The sequence below is a fragment of the Bubalus bubalis genome, chromosome 15 (genome assembly GCF_019923935.1).
Source record: "Bubalus bubalis isolate 160015118507 breed Murrah chromosome 15, NDDB_SH_1, whole genome shotgun sequence".
Lineage (NCBI taxonomy): Eukaryota > Metazoa > Chordata > Mammalia > Artiodactyla > Bovidae > Bubalus > Bubalus bubalis.
Window position 1 is genome coordinate 47,840,025 of NC_059171.1, and position 13,933 is coordinate 47,853,957.

The following is a 13,933-nucleotide window of genomic DNA, read 5'->3' on the forward strand; positions in this document are numbered from 1 at the left end:
TAAATGAGAAGGATATCCAAAAAAGAGGAGATATATGTATACCTGTGTCTGATGCACTTTGCTGTATGGCAGAAACAGCATGGTAAAGCAACTATACTCCAAAAAATTTTAAAAATAAAATTGAAGTGGAAAGTGAAGGAGGGGCCTATATAAGTGTATTTACTTGTGTACGCAGGCAGTGTCTCTTGGAAAATACCCCCAAATTTTAAAAAACAGTAACAGTGGTTACCTTCCGAGAGAACGTATGGGTAGCTGAGGGTCTGGGTATAGGAATGAAAACAAGGAGAAGCCCTTCAAATCTTCAGGCTGTGGGTGTGTCGGTAAGATTAGGGGGTTAGACTCACTTAGAAGGGAGCATGAATCTAAATGGCACAGGCTTCTTCAACGTAACAGTGGGTTTTAGGACATGATACCTTCAAATACCTGAGGGAGAAATTTTTTGTGTCCTAGAAGTTTTTAACCAACCATCAATCATGTGCACAGGTAAGGACTCAAGAAGAATGTCTGCCATGCACCTCTCTTTGGGGAATTGCTGGATAATGCACTTCAGAAAAACAAGGGAAAGAAAGCCCATGGTTGAAATAGCAAATCCCACACAGAGAAATTTCAAAAGTGAGTTCTAAGGGAATTCCCTGGAGATCCAGCGGTTAGGACTCTGCTCTCTCACTGCCAAGAGCTCTGGGTTCGATCCCTGGTCTAGGAACTAAGATCCCACAAGCAGTGCTGTGGGCCCCCCGCCACACACACACAAAAATGAGTTCTAAGACAAAAGTGTCCCCACACCCTGTAGATTGGAGCAAGAGGAAATGAAGGCTTCAGAGAGAGGGGGGGGGCGGGTGGTATGGAAAATGAAATGTTACCTGGGATGCTTGGGGCTTTGGGGAAAAAAGAACTGCTGGCAATCAGACGACAGGTCTAGCTGAGCAACTGAAGCCACAATCAGTTATTAGAAAACTATACTGGGGGTGGGGGTGGGGCGGAAATGAGACAATTATTGATTCCAGAAAACAAAAGTGATGCTAGGAAGGAAATAAGTACCAAACACTATCTGACTCTTCAATTTTACATAGGCAATAATGTAAACATTGATTAAAATTGCCTTATACGATAATGGAAGGGAGGAAATGGGAGGTTGAGACTGCTAAATCATCACCTGTGATAATAGAATGTTAATCCTATTATCCACTTCTTCCTTTCAGTGAGACTGACATCTATTCTAATGGCATATGATGCAGCCCATGCTTTTACAATTTTCCCAAGGGTTGAAGAAAATTTTTCACTGAAAGAAGCTCTCTGCTTTTATACCACAGAATTATTCCCAGCCTACTTTGTGGAAGTAGATTAATCCTGCTGCTTTCTCCTGCTTCAGTTTTCAAAAATGGTGAACATATCAATCACAAATGGCATATCTCAAGATTTTATATGTAAACCCAAAACTTTAAGGAATATTTTTAACCATCCATTCTCTTAGTGCAAAAATATGGTCTTGAACCACTTTCATCACTATCAACTGGGGTACTACAGGAGGACAAAGAGGCAACAGAGGATGAGATGGTTGGATGGCATCATTGACTCAATGGACATGAGTTTGAGCAAACTCCAGGAGATAGTGAAGCGCAGGGAAGCCTGGTGTGCTGCAGTCCATGGGGTCGCAAAGAGTTAGACACAACTTAGGGACTGAACAACAACAACTTTTTACAAATAAGCAAATTTCTGGTCCCTAACCAGATTTATTGAATCAGAATTCCTGAAAAGGACCAAGGAATATAATTTTTCCCATTGACCCATATGGTTCTTTACTCACATGAGCAGAATTTAGTTTTATGTCTTGGGGTTTTATTTCTCAAAGTCAGTGTAAGATCCACACATATAAAATCTCTGCCTGTTTTTTTTTTTTTTATGCTATTGAGGACATTGTGTATTTTATTATTCAGTGTTCTTCAGTGTTCACAGAATGAAATCTCTTTCAGATTTTAGAGCTAAAGAAAAAGTTTTTCTCATATGAACTGGTCTGTTTCCTTTATTAGTCTGTCTATGTGTGCTTAGTCGCTCAGTTGTGTCCAACTTTTTGGGACCCATGGACCATAGCCTGCCAGACTCCTCTTTCCATGGAATTCTCCAGGCAAGAATACTGGAGTGGGTAGCCATTCCCTTCTCTGGGGGATCTTCCTGACCCAGGGACAGAACCCAGGTCTCCTGCATAGCTGGCAGATTCTTTACCATCTGAGCCACCAGGGAAGCCCTTTATTAGTCTAAGACTTGTCAAATTTGACTGATTATTAGAATCACCTAGGGAACTTTGGGCTTCCCTGGTAGCTCAGACAGTAAAGCATCTGCCTGCAATGCTGGAGACCTGGGTTCGATCCCTGGATTGGGAAGATCCCCTGGAGAAGGAAATGGCAATCCACTCCAGTACCTTGCCTGGAAAATTCCATGGATGGAGGAGCCTGGTAGGCTCCATGTGATCGCAGAGTCGGACACGACTAAGCAACCTCACTGGTTGCAAGAAAGTGAGACTAAATGAGAGGGAACTTTGAAAACATACATAGCTTCCCAGACCCACCAGTCTCCAGATTTGGGAGGATCCATAGGATATTAATAATTATCCATGCTTCATACACTCTGCATGGGACAAATATCTTACTTAATTCACCATATTCACACTTTGCCTTCTTGGAAGCTAGTTTTAAAGCAGTTTTTCTTGGAATTCGGTTTTTTAATATAATCATTGTCCTTTTCTTCCCCTGTTTTATTAATTGTCTCATTTAGTATTTTTTCATGAATTTCAACTTCAGAGGAAATATTTTATAATAATTCTATTCCTTGGACCAGCACATTCCCTGCAATAGCATTTAAGCCTAAAATAAATCACTTGTTAGGATGAAGGACTAAGAGATTGTTGTGAGTTCTTAAAAGTTTCATCATCCAGAGTGGAGACTTCAGGGAAATTACTGTTAGAAAAGTACTCTGAAAACCATTGTGATTAAATGCTGATATATAATTAAGATCCTGATTGCCCCGCTTCGGCCTCTTCACTACAGGCACTCCCAAGACTCAGTTTGTTGTTCCTCTTTCTTTTCTTCACCACTTCAAAGCGCTAATCCATTTAGTCGTGTTAACCATCACCACCAAATATATGCTAGAGCTTGAATCTTTTGCTATCAGCAGGAACTGTTCATGCGGCTGTCTGACCAAGTCCAGACTTCAGTGTGAAGAAATTCCATCTGTCTAATACTGGAACTCTTCTGCTTACTCCACAATCTCATATTCCTGATCACCTCCCCTTCCCAAATCACCATCTGGGTTAAATAGCATCACCACTCTCTCATGTCCTCAGCCGAATTTGTCCCTGATTGCTCATATTTCTTTTAATCCCTACACCACTTAGCAAGGGAATATTTACATTATCGTTTGAGGATGTAGCTACCATCTGAAGACCAAAGAAAATGCTGGTGGGTGTGAGAGATGCCCCAGAGTGATAAACCGCCTAGGAAATGAAAGGGGCTTGCTTCACAGGTGTGAATACAGCCTGTCATTTCTCTTACTTGGTCTCAGGGATGTACCCCTATCTCTTTCCTTCCCTGGCCTAGTGCTCATTTCCTGAGTTAAAGCAAACTGCTACTGATTGATTTCCCTGAACGTGGCCTATTCCTGTTTCCATTCTTCATGGTAGCGGTGGTGATTGTAATGGTTTAGGAATATTATTTGTCCAATCAGTTCCTCATCTATAAAGATTGACAGTGGTACCTAACGGCACAACAAGGAGTTGTGAGTATTAAATGTTCATTGTGTTTAGCGCAGTGCTTGGCACCCCATAAATGTTAGTTGCTATTTATTTTGTTAACAGAACACACTCACATATTCCCTAATGATTTCACTTGGGCTCACACCAATTAAGCTCCACAAAGCACTGTATTTGCTCTTTAGTAAAATCTTACCATAACTTTACAAGATAAAATGCACATTCTTCATCTTGGGAATTAAAATGTAGTAGTTGTAAAGTCTTATGTTATTTTACTGAGCAGAAGCTTCCTTATTTGAAATAGGGAAAACATTATGTTCCTGGTTGATATGAAGATTAAAATTAATAATGTATATCAACAGTGCTTGGGGGACTGCAAAGAATTATACACATTTTAATTGTTTTCACTTGTGCTGGAAGCTTTGCCTTTGAGCACAAGGGCTGATGCAAACAGGGAAATGGCTCCAAAGCATCTTTGGCCACCACCCCAAGACCTTGGCTCTACTGGGCACCGAGCCATAGACCATTTTTCTGATGGCTACAAGACATCATGTCAGCTCCACCAGTCATGAATTCCCTGAGGCATAAGACCTTCTAATTTTAGAAACAGTTGAGCAAAGCTTTTGGCACAGAACAATGCACTCATTATCTCACACTCCTCAGGTGAACATGAATGACTGAGTGGCCTTCCTGTCAGAGGAGTTACCTGGCAGGTAAGTCTCCAGTTACTTCATGAAACATGCCCCCAGTATTCTGCTGTGACCTCATGTACCAATCTTCCAGGAACCACTTACCAACCACTATTTTCCTGTCTGTTCACGAGAACTAAAACCCTTTTGCATAGTACAGTAGTGTGTCTGCATGCTTAGTCCAGTCCGACCCTTTCCAACCCCATGGACTGTATTGTAGCCTGCCAGGTTCCTCTGTCCATGCAATTCTTCAAGCAAGAATATGGAGCAGGTTGCCATTTCCTTCCTCCAGGGGATCTTCCCAACACAGGGATTGAACCCATGTCTCTCAGTTCTCATGGGATTCTTCTATCAAGTGAGAAGCCCCTGAGACTCTCTTGCTGGTGAAACAAATCACCAAGCCCTGTTAGTGGGGCTGACAGTCTCCCGTCCCAACCCCTCCAGGGCCACCCTGCTCCTGCCACCATCTTTACTTCCACACTATGGCTGTTATTCCCCACTCATTCCTTCAAAATAGGATTGTAGCTCACAGTCTTCCTGGCACTGCCCGCCCTGATCTCACCACCGGGAGGAGAACCTCCACTCAGCTCCATGACTGCCTTGTGTCTACTGACCTCTCCTTCTCCCTCCACTTCAGTGTGAAAAGAGATGTCCCCTCCTATAGAAAGTTAACCCTCTACCTATGTTCTGGAGGACCCAGACCTTCAAGACCTCAGCCTATCAATATTCCCACCCCTCCCCACTTTCCCAATGTCTTCAACCTCTTCCTCTTTCCCCTTCTCTCATTATCTAAACATGCTGAACTGTCACATCCTTCACAAGCAAACACAAAACCTACCTTAACCCCCTATTCTTTAGTGACCTACCCCGCTTTCTCCTCCCCTTCAAAGCTAAACTTCTTGAAACCATTTGAGCTTCCTGTTTCTACTTCTGCACTTTGTGTTCACCACTTTATGAAACCGATCTCTAGTCTATCAGAGAAGCATTAACTTGGGCCCTTGGTGTGCTAAATTAAGTGAAACTAAGTAAAGTGAAGTAAGGTATCATTTAAAGAGGGATAGAAGGCAATGGCACTCGACTCCAGTACTCTTGCCTGGAAAATCCCATGGACGGAGGAGCCTGGTAGGCTGCAGTCCATGGGGTTGCTAAGAGTAGGACACGACTGAGCGACTTCACTTTCACTTTTCACTTTCATGCATTGGAGAAGGAAATGGCAACCCACTCCAGTGTTCTTGCCTGGAGAATCCCAGGGACGGGGGAGCCTGGTGGGCTGCCGTCTATGGGGTCACACAGAGTCGGACATGAATGAAGCGATTTAGCAGCAGCAGCAGCAGCAGATGCTCCATCTAGAGTTCCTTAAGCTTCTAGAGGTCAGAAGGTCACAGTTCTACCCTTAGCAGGACCCAAGAGTGGTATGAGTGGGTCAAAGTCTTTTCATTACCAGTCAGCTCTCCCTGCCAATCTTTTCTAAGAGTAAAAACAGCATATTATAAATGTGGTCTATAGTTTCAATAGCAGTAACATTTATGCTCAAGAAAATTATATCATTTCCAACTAATAAAGCAGTGATTTTGCTTCCTCATAGAAATACAATTTCTTCCTCACAGTATGAGTGCAATTTTATATCCTTAAAACTTACTGTAAATGATTTGACAATAGCATGTAAACAGATAAATGATATGACCTGCTTTTTTAATTATTATTATTATTGAGCTCTGTGTTTCCATCAGAACCAGTTTCTTCAGTGGATTATCACTGGATCATCACTTTCTGAAAGTTCAAGGTCATCCTGGTAAGTAAAACTCCTGGACTGTTTATATTGAAGTAAGAATGGATCTGTCAGACAAACAGGTTGCCAGCACTGGGACTTTGGGCAAATTACTTAACCTCTCTGAGCCTCAGTTTCCCCATTTAAAAATTTTAACAACTATTTCATAGGGTTTCTATGAAAACTAAATGATGTAACCTGGAGCATAGTAGTCATGCAACAAATATTAGTTTCTCATTTTCCATCCTTCTGTCCCCTAGGAGATGGCAAAACCCAACAGTTACATTTTAGTTCTTCCTTTTATTAGACATATGCTTGTTGTACTTACTTTCACATCATCTCAGAACTGTTTTTTTTTCCCCCTTTTTAATATGTGTCTTGTACAACCAACTAGAAATAACTCTTTGGAGGGCAAAGATCATCCTTCCGTTTCTTCTATATTCCTCATAATTACAGCAACCCCATGCCACAGTTTTTCCTGGACAGACTCAAACAATTTTCTCTTTATTCTTTTTTAAATTATTAAAAATATCCTGGGGTCCAAGTGACACTTGCCAAAACATCACTTACCCAGAACATAACACCTGTACACATAGGAGCCAGCACCATGCTGGAACCATGACGGCTGCCAGAGGTGGACACGCCTGAGCAGTCAGTCTGCTTAAGAGAGGTCTCTAGAGCCCTAAGGGCCTCACAAGACCACTTTCCCCGCCACCATGTCCCACCTTCAGAGGATTTCAGGGCAGTCCCCCCTCCCCCCAGTAAGCCTCTGAAGCAGCCAACCCTAAAAAGGAAGCTAAAATTAGAGCTGATTCCCCATTCTCCCCTAAATGGCCACCTGGGTAATCGCCCATGCAGCAGGATGCTCTCCACCTGAGTCCCCTTGAGGCAAGTCTCCAGCATCAACCACCACCAGCACATCCTCCCCCACGTGGCTTTTCCTCCCCTTATTTGACTTATGCTAACCTCCCCACTCTTCACCCTTCCACTGCATCCCCTGGCACCCCAACTGTGCCAGATCCTTTACAACTCCCCACCCTCTTTTGCATATTTTCTTCACCCTCTTGCATGGAAACCTGGTGCAGCTTAACTGGAAACAAACCTGCTCTCCCTCCCACACCTTGCCCGCCACAGAGCCGAGGGGAGGAGTGGGTGTTCCCGTGGCCCTCGCTACTGCTCACAGACAGCTCTCTGTCATCTCAAAACCCCCACCTCTCTGGAAGCCCATGCCCTCCAACTATACCACCCACTGTCCTCCACCCCACCACCATCACCCACTCACCAAGCTCCCAACTCCTCTTCATCCTCTTCATTCATGCCAGACGTCAGCACCTGGCTCCTTCACTGGCTCCCTTCTGTTCTGCTCCTCAACTCCCTCTTGGTGACAGAACATTCATGAAGTGTATGGAGGGCACCCTCCCCTCCCACTGCCTCACTCATCGCTTCTAACGTGCGCCCCTCCATCCCCTCTGGCCACCCGTGTCCTTCATCATGCCTTTCCTGTCTCATTGCCAATGACCACAGGCCCTCTGGATTCATCATTCCCAGCAACCCACTCTGTGACCATGTCCTGCTCAGCCAACTAGCCCCGCTCCAATTATCTTCCACCCCACGGGCATTCCCAAGTCTGAGACCCCAGCACTGTATCTGGGAATATGGAACCGGCAAGGCATAGATGGTTCACTCAGGAGAGGCCAAGATGGAGGGAGTGTCATGAAAGGCCTATGGACAGAGGAGCAGGCTGACTGAGGAAACCAACCGGAGACAGGGTGGCTCCTGGGCACTAGGAACAACCTAAAGAGGCAGCAGAGAGGAGGTTCTGAGCCCAGCGAGAGCTAGAATGTGAGAGAGAGGCTGACGGGGCCTGTGGCCTCAGGAGAACATGTTCCCAGCGAGAACCACCACAACACAAAGAGGGATCTGAGGGAGAATAAACCCCCAACTCCCTTCTGGTTTTGGGCCAGGGCCTTCCACTGGCTGAAGTCAACTAGAAGTCAGAGCACCAGGGAGTCTCGGTGAGGCGGTCTGGAGAGGTTTGCCTTTCACAGCAAAAAAGGATGGAGTGGAGGGTGGAGGGTGGAAAGAGTACAGCTACCTCCTCGCAGCCTGGCCTTATCTGCAATCCCTTTCCCCCTGCCCCTCCATCATGCTGGCCTGGCAACCCCCAGCTCCCTGCCTTCTCCAGAGCTATATCCAAGCAAGGTGAGGGGACTGGAAACAATTGTGGGACTCTGCTTACTAGTCTCACTATTTAAAAAAATTTATTTACTCTATTTTTTGGCTGTGCTGGGTCTTTGTTGCTGAGTGCGGGCTTTTCTAGTTGGGGAAAGGCGGGACTACTCTCTAGTTGCTGTGCTCTGGCTTCTCAGGTCAGTGGCTGCTCTTGATGTGGAGCACCAACTCCAGAGTGCAGGCTCGGTAGTTGTGGGCTTAGTTGCTCCGCGGCATGTGGGATCTTCCTAGACCAGGGATGGAACCGTTGTCCCCTGCATTGGCAGGCAGATTCTTAACCATTGGATCACCATGAAGTCCAGAGTCTCACTTTAAATATAGGTCCCCAAGTCTCAAGGAGGAACTGCTGTCTGATTACATTCCTCTAATCCATTCGCCCTCCCACAATTTTACCCCATTTCCTCTTCAATCTCCAGTATGCTATACCCACTTCTGATGATTTCATGTCATATTTTACTGAGACAATAGAAGCAACCAGAAGACAACTTCATCTGGCCATTCTTAACCTATCCACAGACTCTGCTCTCCTCTGGTTACTATGGAAACACCATCCCTGTTACCATGGGTCCTCTGCTGGTACACTAGACACCATCACCTCTTACAGATCTGTAGGAATCTCCTACAGAAGAGACATCTCTAATGGGTCATTCTCTGTGTGCAAACATACAACAGATCATATTCAGGAATGGAGTTGGAATTAGCAGATATAAACTATTACATATAGAATGGATAAGCAGCGAGGTCCTACTGTATAGTACAGGGAAATATATCCTGAGATAAACCACAATGGAAAAGAATATGAAAAAGAATATATGTATAGCTGAATCACTTTGCCATACAGCAGAAATTACATGACACTGTAAATCAACTACACTTCAGAAAATTAGTTTTTAAGAAATAGATCATATCCAAAAAAAGAAGCTTTCCCTAGATCCTTCAGCCTCTCTCCAATGCAGGAGACACAGGAGACTCAAGTTCAATCCCTAAGTCGGGAAGATCCCCTGGAGGAGGAAGTGGCAACCTACTCCAGTATTCTTGCCTGGGAAATTCCATGGACAGAGGAGCCTGGAGGGCTACAGTCTGGCAAAGAGTGGGATGTGACTGAGCATGCACACACAGCTTTCTGTGAAGGAGAAGGGAAATGCTGAAAAATTTTTGAAAAATTGTTAGAAGCATCATTTTAATATGAATTGAAAGGGAATTTGCAAGTAAGTAAAACCTAGATAACATATTGAAAAGCAGAGACATTACTTTACCAACAAGGTCCATCTAGTCAAGGCTACGATTTTTCCAGTGGTCATGTATGGATGCAAGAGTTGGACTGTGAAGAAAGCTGAGCACTGAAGAATTGATGCTTTTGAACTGTGGTGTTGGAGAAGACTCTTGAGAGTCCCTTGGACTGCAAGGAGATCCAACCAGTCCATTCTAAAGGAGATCAGCCCTGGGTGATCTTTGGAAGGACTGATGCTAAAGCTGAAACTCCAGTACTTTGGCCACCTCATGCGAAGAGTTGACTTATTGGAAAAGACTCTGATGCTGGGAGGGACTGGGGGCAGGAGGAGAAGGGGACAAAGAGGATGAGATGGCTGGATGGCATCACCGACTCGATGGACATGAGTCTGAGTGAACTCCGGGAGTTGGTGATGGACAGGGAGGCCTGGCATGCTGCGATTGATGTGGTCGCAAAGAGTCGGACACGACTGAGCAACTGAACTGAACTGAACTGAAAACTAGTAATTGTTTGATCAGAAAGTAGGAAAATAATAATAGTTAACCTTCATACCTAACTCTCTATTAAGCATTTTCTTTGAATCATCTCATTTAATTGCCAAAATAGGTACAATTCTTTTTTATTGATGATATCCACATGGTTTGCTCCCTCACCTCTTCAAGTCATCAGGCAAATGTAATTTCCCATTTTCCCTAGTCCCCTTTCTTTCTTTTTCTCCAGAACTCTCATCTCAGTTTAAGATATGTTTCACTTTTTAAATCTTGTGTAAAGACCCTCTTCACATACTAGAATGAAAGCCTGTAAGAATAGGTTCAACTGTATTTTTCCTTCAGTTCTTTATCCTCAGTACTTAGCATAGAGTAGATAACCAATAAAATTTTTGAATACCTAAATAAATGAGGAATTGAATTTCATGGAGATGAAGTAACTTGTCCATGATCATACAGGTAATAAGTGATCAGAATTCTGATTTTAAAACCCATGTTCTTAAACCATTAAGGGATTCACCAGAGTTGTAATATTGTAGGCTAGAGATGAGTCCCCTCCTGAGGCTGCAACAGTGATAAATGGGGAGAGGGACTGAATGGCCTGGGTGTGGCAATAGGCTGTATATGGAAGGACGCTGAAAGAGATCACTCCAGGATGACTTGATTTCTAGATTTGGCAAATGCGTAGACAGTGACACAGTCCATCGGGAGAAAGTATACCAGAAGTCTTATATTGGGTAGAAGTATGAGAAAGGAGGACATGTCTAATCCATAAACTTTTAAAAACCATTTCGTTGATTACCAAGAAGTGTTGTTAAAAAGTAAGAAGCCAGTAAACCCAAGCTGATCTCTTCAGACATCGTTGGGGTATGGGAATGGACAGGTGAGACCAAATAGTTATTCTTTTGTAAAAACTAGCTCAAGGCTACAAAGAACAAGAAAAAGTCCTCAGGTGTGTTAATAATAATTCTGAAGTTAACTTTTAAAGCAAATGCGAACACCAAAGAATGGCCCTATCCTTATGTAGTTAAGTTGTAGTCACGTAGGTAGCAAGATTATCTTGCTGGTGGCACTGGCTTTCAAGAACAGACAATCAACGTGGAAGCAGGCACTGACACCCAAGCCTAGTGTGGCCAGGAGGGCAGGGGGAAACGCTTACAGCAGTGCACGCCGTAGCACGTGGTCGCCCTCGGACCTCGGCGCGGAATCAGCCTGTTAAAGGGGCGCAGGGAACTCGCGCCTCAAACGACTCCCAACCCCCGCCCCGGCGCGGAGCCGGCGGGGCACCGCTCAGGTTCCTTCCACCAGCCGGGCCGCGGGCGGACAGCCTCCAGTCCCTAGGCGGCGCTGTGGGCTCGCAAGAGCGGCCGCGGCACTAGAGAGCGCCGTCCCTCCCAATGCGCATGCTCGCTTCCGCCGTGGGCTCGCCTTTTTTTTTTTTTTTTTTTTTCGGGTGGCCCAGGCGGCTGCGTACTGGCTGTGGGATGGGAAGTGAAGCCCCAGCGAGCGGCAGCGGCGGGGCTGTGAGGTGCAGCCAGAGGGAGGCGGCGGCGGCGGCGGAGAGTCGGTGAGCAGCTGGGAAAGCGGAGCCGGGGCGGAGCACCTGCAGGCACGGGCGGCGGCTTCACCATGGCGATTCGCAAGAAGAGCAGCAAGAACCCCCCGGTCCTGAGCCACGAATTCGTCCTGCAGAATCACGCGGACATCGTCTCCTGTGTGGCGATGGTCTTCCTGCTGGGGCTCATGTTCGAGGTGAGCCCAGCCCGCCCCAACCGCCCGCCCGCCGCCGGCCCGGGCTTCCAGCTCAGCCCCTCGGTTCGGGACCGCGGGGGGACCCTGGCCGGGGTAGGGGGGAGGTGCCGGCCCCTCGGCCCCCAAAGAGCGGGCCCGCCCCGCCCGGCGCTGGCCTGGGGCTGCGGAGCCCCGGGGGCCTGGCCGCCGCCCGCCCGCAGGGGCCGGGGCCGCCGCGTCGCCCCCTCGGCCACCACGCACACCGCCCCCTCCCGCCGGCCGCGCAGTTCCTGGTTCCCGCGAAGGGTTACGTGGCAGCCGGCGAGGGGCCGGCGGGCTGCGGGGGCGGCCCCTGCGCGCCGAGCTGGCTGTGGGCAGTGGGCGGGCTGGGGAATGGCCGGCCGGCCGGCCAGGCCGCTGGGGGCCGGGGAGACCCGGGGGCCGCGGCCTCGCGGGGTTTGGGGGGCAAACCGACGGAGCCGGGCGCCGGCTGCCCGCTGGAAGGGCGGTGGCCACACGGGGCAGGGAGCGATCGCCGCAGGATCACCCACCCGATTAAGAACTTCGGTCTCCCAAACTGGTATTGTTACCAGTGATCGAACTTTTTTTTTTTTTTTTTCCGCCCCGCGCTTACTCTCTCCTTAGAGAAACAAGGTCTGATACAGAAATCGGGGTACAGAGCAGCAGTGCCGAGGAGTCGAATAATTTTCTTTTTGTTTCTTGAAGTAGGAGAGGATGGAAATGTCAGGAGTGTGTAAATTCTCTTCCCACGTAGCGCGTATCGTGATGACTTACTTAACAGCTGTTGAATGTGGGTAATAAACTTTGCCAGGTGAACGGGTAACATCCTACGGCTTCCTTTCCCTCGCTCCCCAAAACACACGCCCGTTCCTTATCCTCTTTACCTTTTTAACTTTTTCTCTGTAGCTCCAGAGCCCCCACCAAATACACTCATTATTTTACTTATTTATTGTCTCCCTCCTGGAATGTAACCTCAGTGAAGGCACAGTTTTTTTTGTTTTGTTTTTCTTAATTTCCAGCGCCTAGAATATATCCCAGCATTTAGGAAGTGCTTACAAAATACTTGTTTAATGAGTGACATTAAGAATTCTTGACTACTGGGGTAGCTCAGGGAACCCTGCCCAGTGCTCTGCTGCTGCTGCTAAGTCGCTTCAGTCGTGTCCGACTCTGTGCGACCCCATAGACGGCAGTCCACCAGGCTCCGCCGTCCCTGGGATTCTCCAGGCAAGAGCACTGGAGTGGGCTGCCATCTCCTTCTCCAGTGCCTGAAAGCGAAAAGTGAAAGTGAAGTTGCTCAGTCGTGTCCGACTCTTCACGACCCCATGGACTATAGCCTACCAGGCTCCTCTGTCCATGGGATTTTCCAGGCAAGAGTCCTGGAGTGGGGTGCCATTGCCTTCTCCACCCAGTGCTCTGTGGTTACCTAAATGAGAAAGAAATCCAAAAAAAGGCGATGTATGGGTATGTATAGTTGACTCACTTTACCAATACAGTAGAAAGTAACACAACATTGTTAGCAGCTGTGCTCCAATAAAAATGTTAGCAAAATATAGACAGAGCAGTAAAGAGTTTCATATGCAGTTCAGTGTGAACAGTATCCAATAAAAGACAAGAAATCCTGCTTCCAACTCACAAATAATTAAATAAACAGTTAAATTAAAAAAAAAAAAAAACTCTTAAGAAAAACTAATGGAATGAGACTGCCAGTGACCAAAAGATGACTAAATTGTTAAAATAGAGCCTGTGTGGCTCTTCTAAATGTTATTATTAGAAATTGAATATTTTAATACTTAAAATATTTTCAGACTTACTGCTCATCTTCAAATGGGCTTTTTCTTGATCTAGATATAGTTTGGTTTTTTCCTAAATTCTTGATAGTGTCATTTTTGCCCACTTAGTCCACAGTTAAGGAGGCAGTGAGTATTCCTAAATGGGGAGGTAGAAGGGAACTAACATGTCATATAGTTCATTTCAGGCTGGGCCTGTGCAGTTACTTACCACCTGAATGACCTAGGGGTAAGCCTCAGTTTT

At 46.2% G+C, this 13,933-nt stretch overlaps 1 protein-coding gene and 1 long non-coding RNA gene across 5 annotated transcripts in view; both read left to right on the forward strand.

Annotated features, from left to right (window-relative positions):
* Positions 1-9,772, forward strand: LOC112579163. 2 transcript variants are annotated; one of them, XR_003103615.3, is made up of 3 exons: positions 1-4,455; positions 6,162-6,223; positions 8,848-9,772. It is a non-coding gene; the product is annotated as an uncharacterized LOC112579163 (long non-coding RNA). The 2 variants fall into 2 exon arrangements; XR_006544963.2 differs by lacking the exon at positions 8,848-9,772 and having other exon boundaries at positions 6,162-7,573.
* A 1,815-nt stretch (positions 9,773-11,587) lies between these two features.
* TRAM1 (translocation associated membrane protein 1) overlaps positions 11,588-13,933 on the forward strand; it is a 33,839-nt gene continuing 31,493 nt past the window's right edge. For 2 of the 3 annotated variants that reach the window (XM_025265264.3, XM_025265265.3), the window contains exon 1: positions 11,589-11,902. In XM_025265264.3, the coding sequence (XP_025121049.1) occupies positions 11,780-11,902 (123 nt within the window). In that variant the 5' untranslated portion in view covers positions 11,589-11,779. Of the gene's footprint in view, positions 11,903-13,933 lie in introns of all 3 variants that reach the window. The other variant, XM_025265266.3, reaches the window with a different exon arrangement.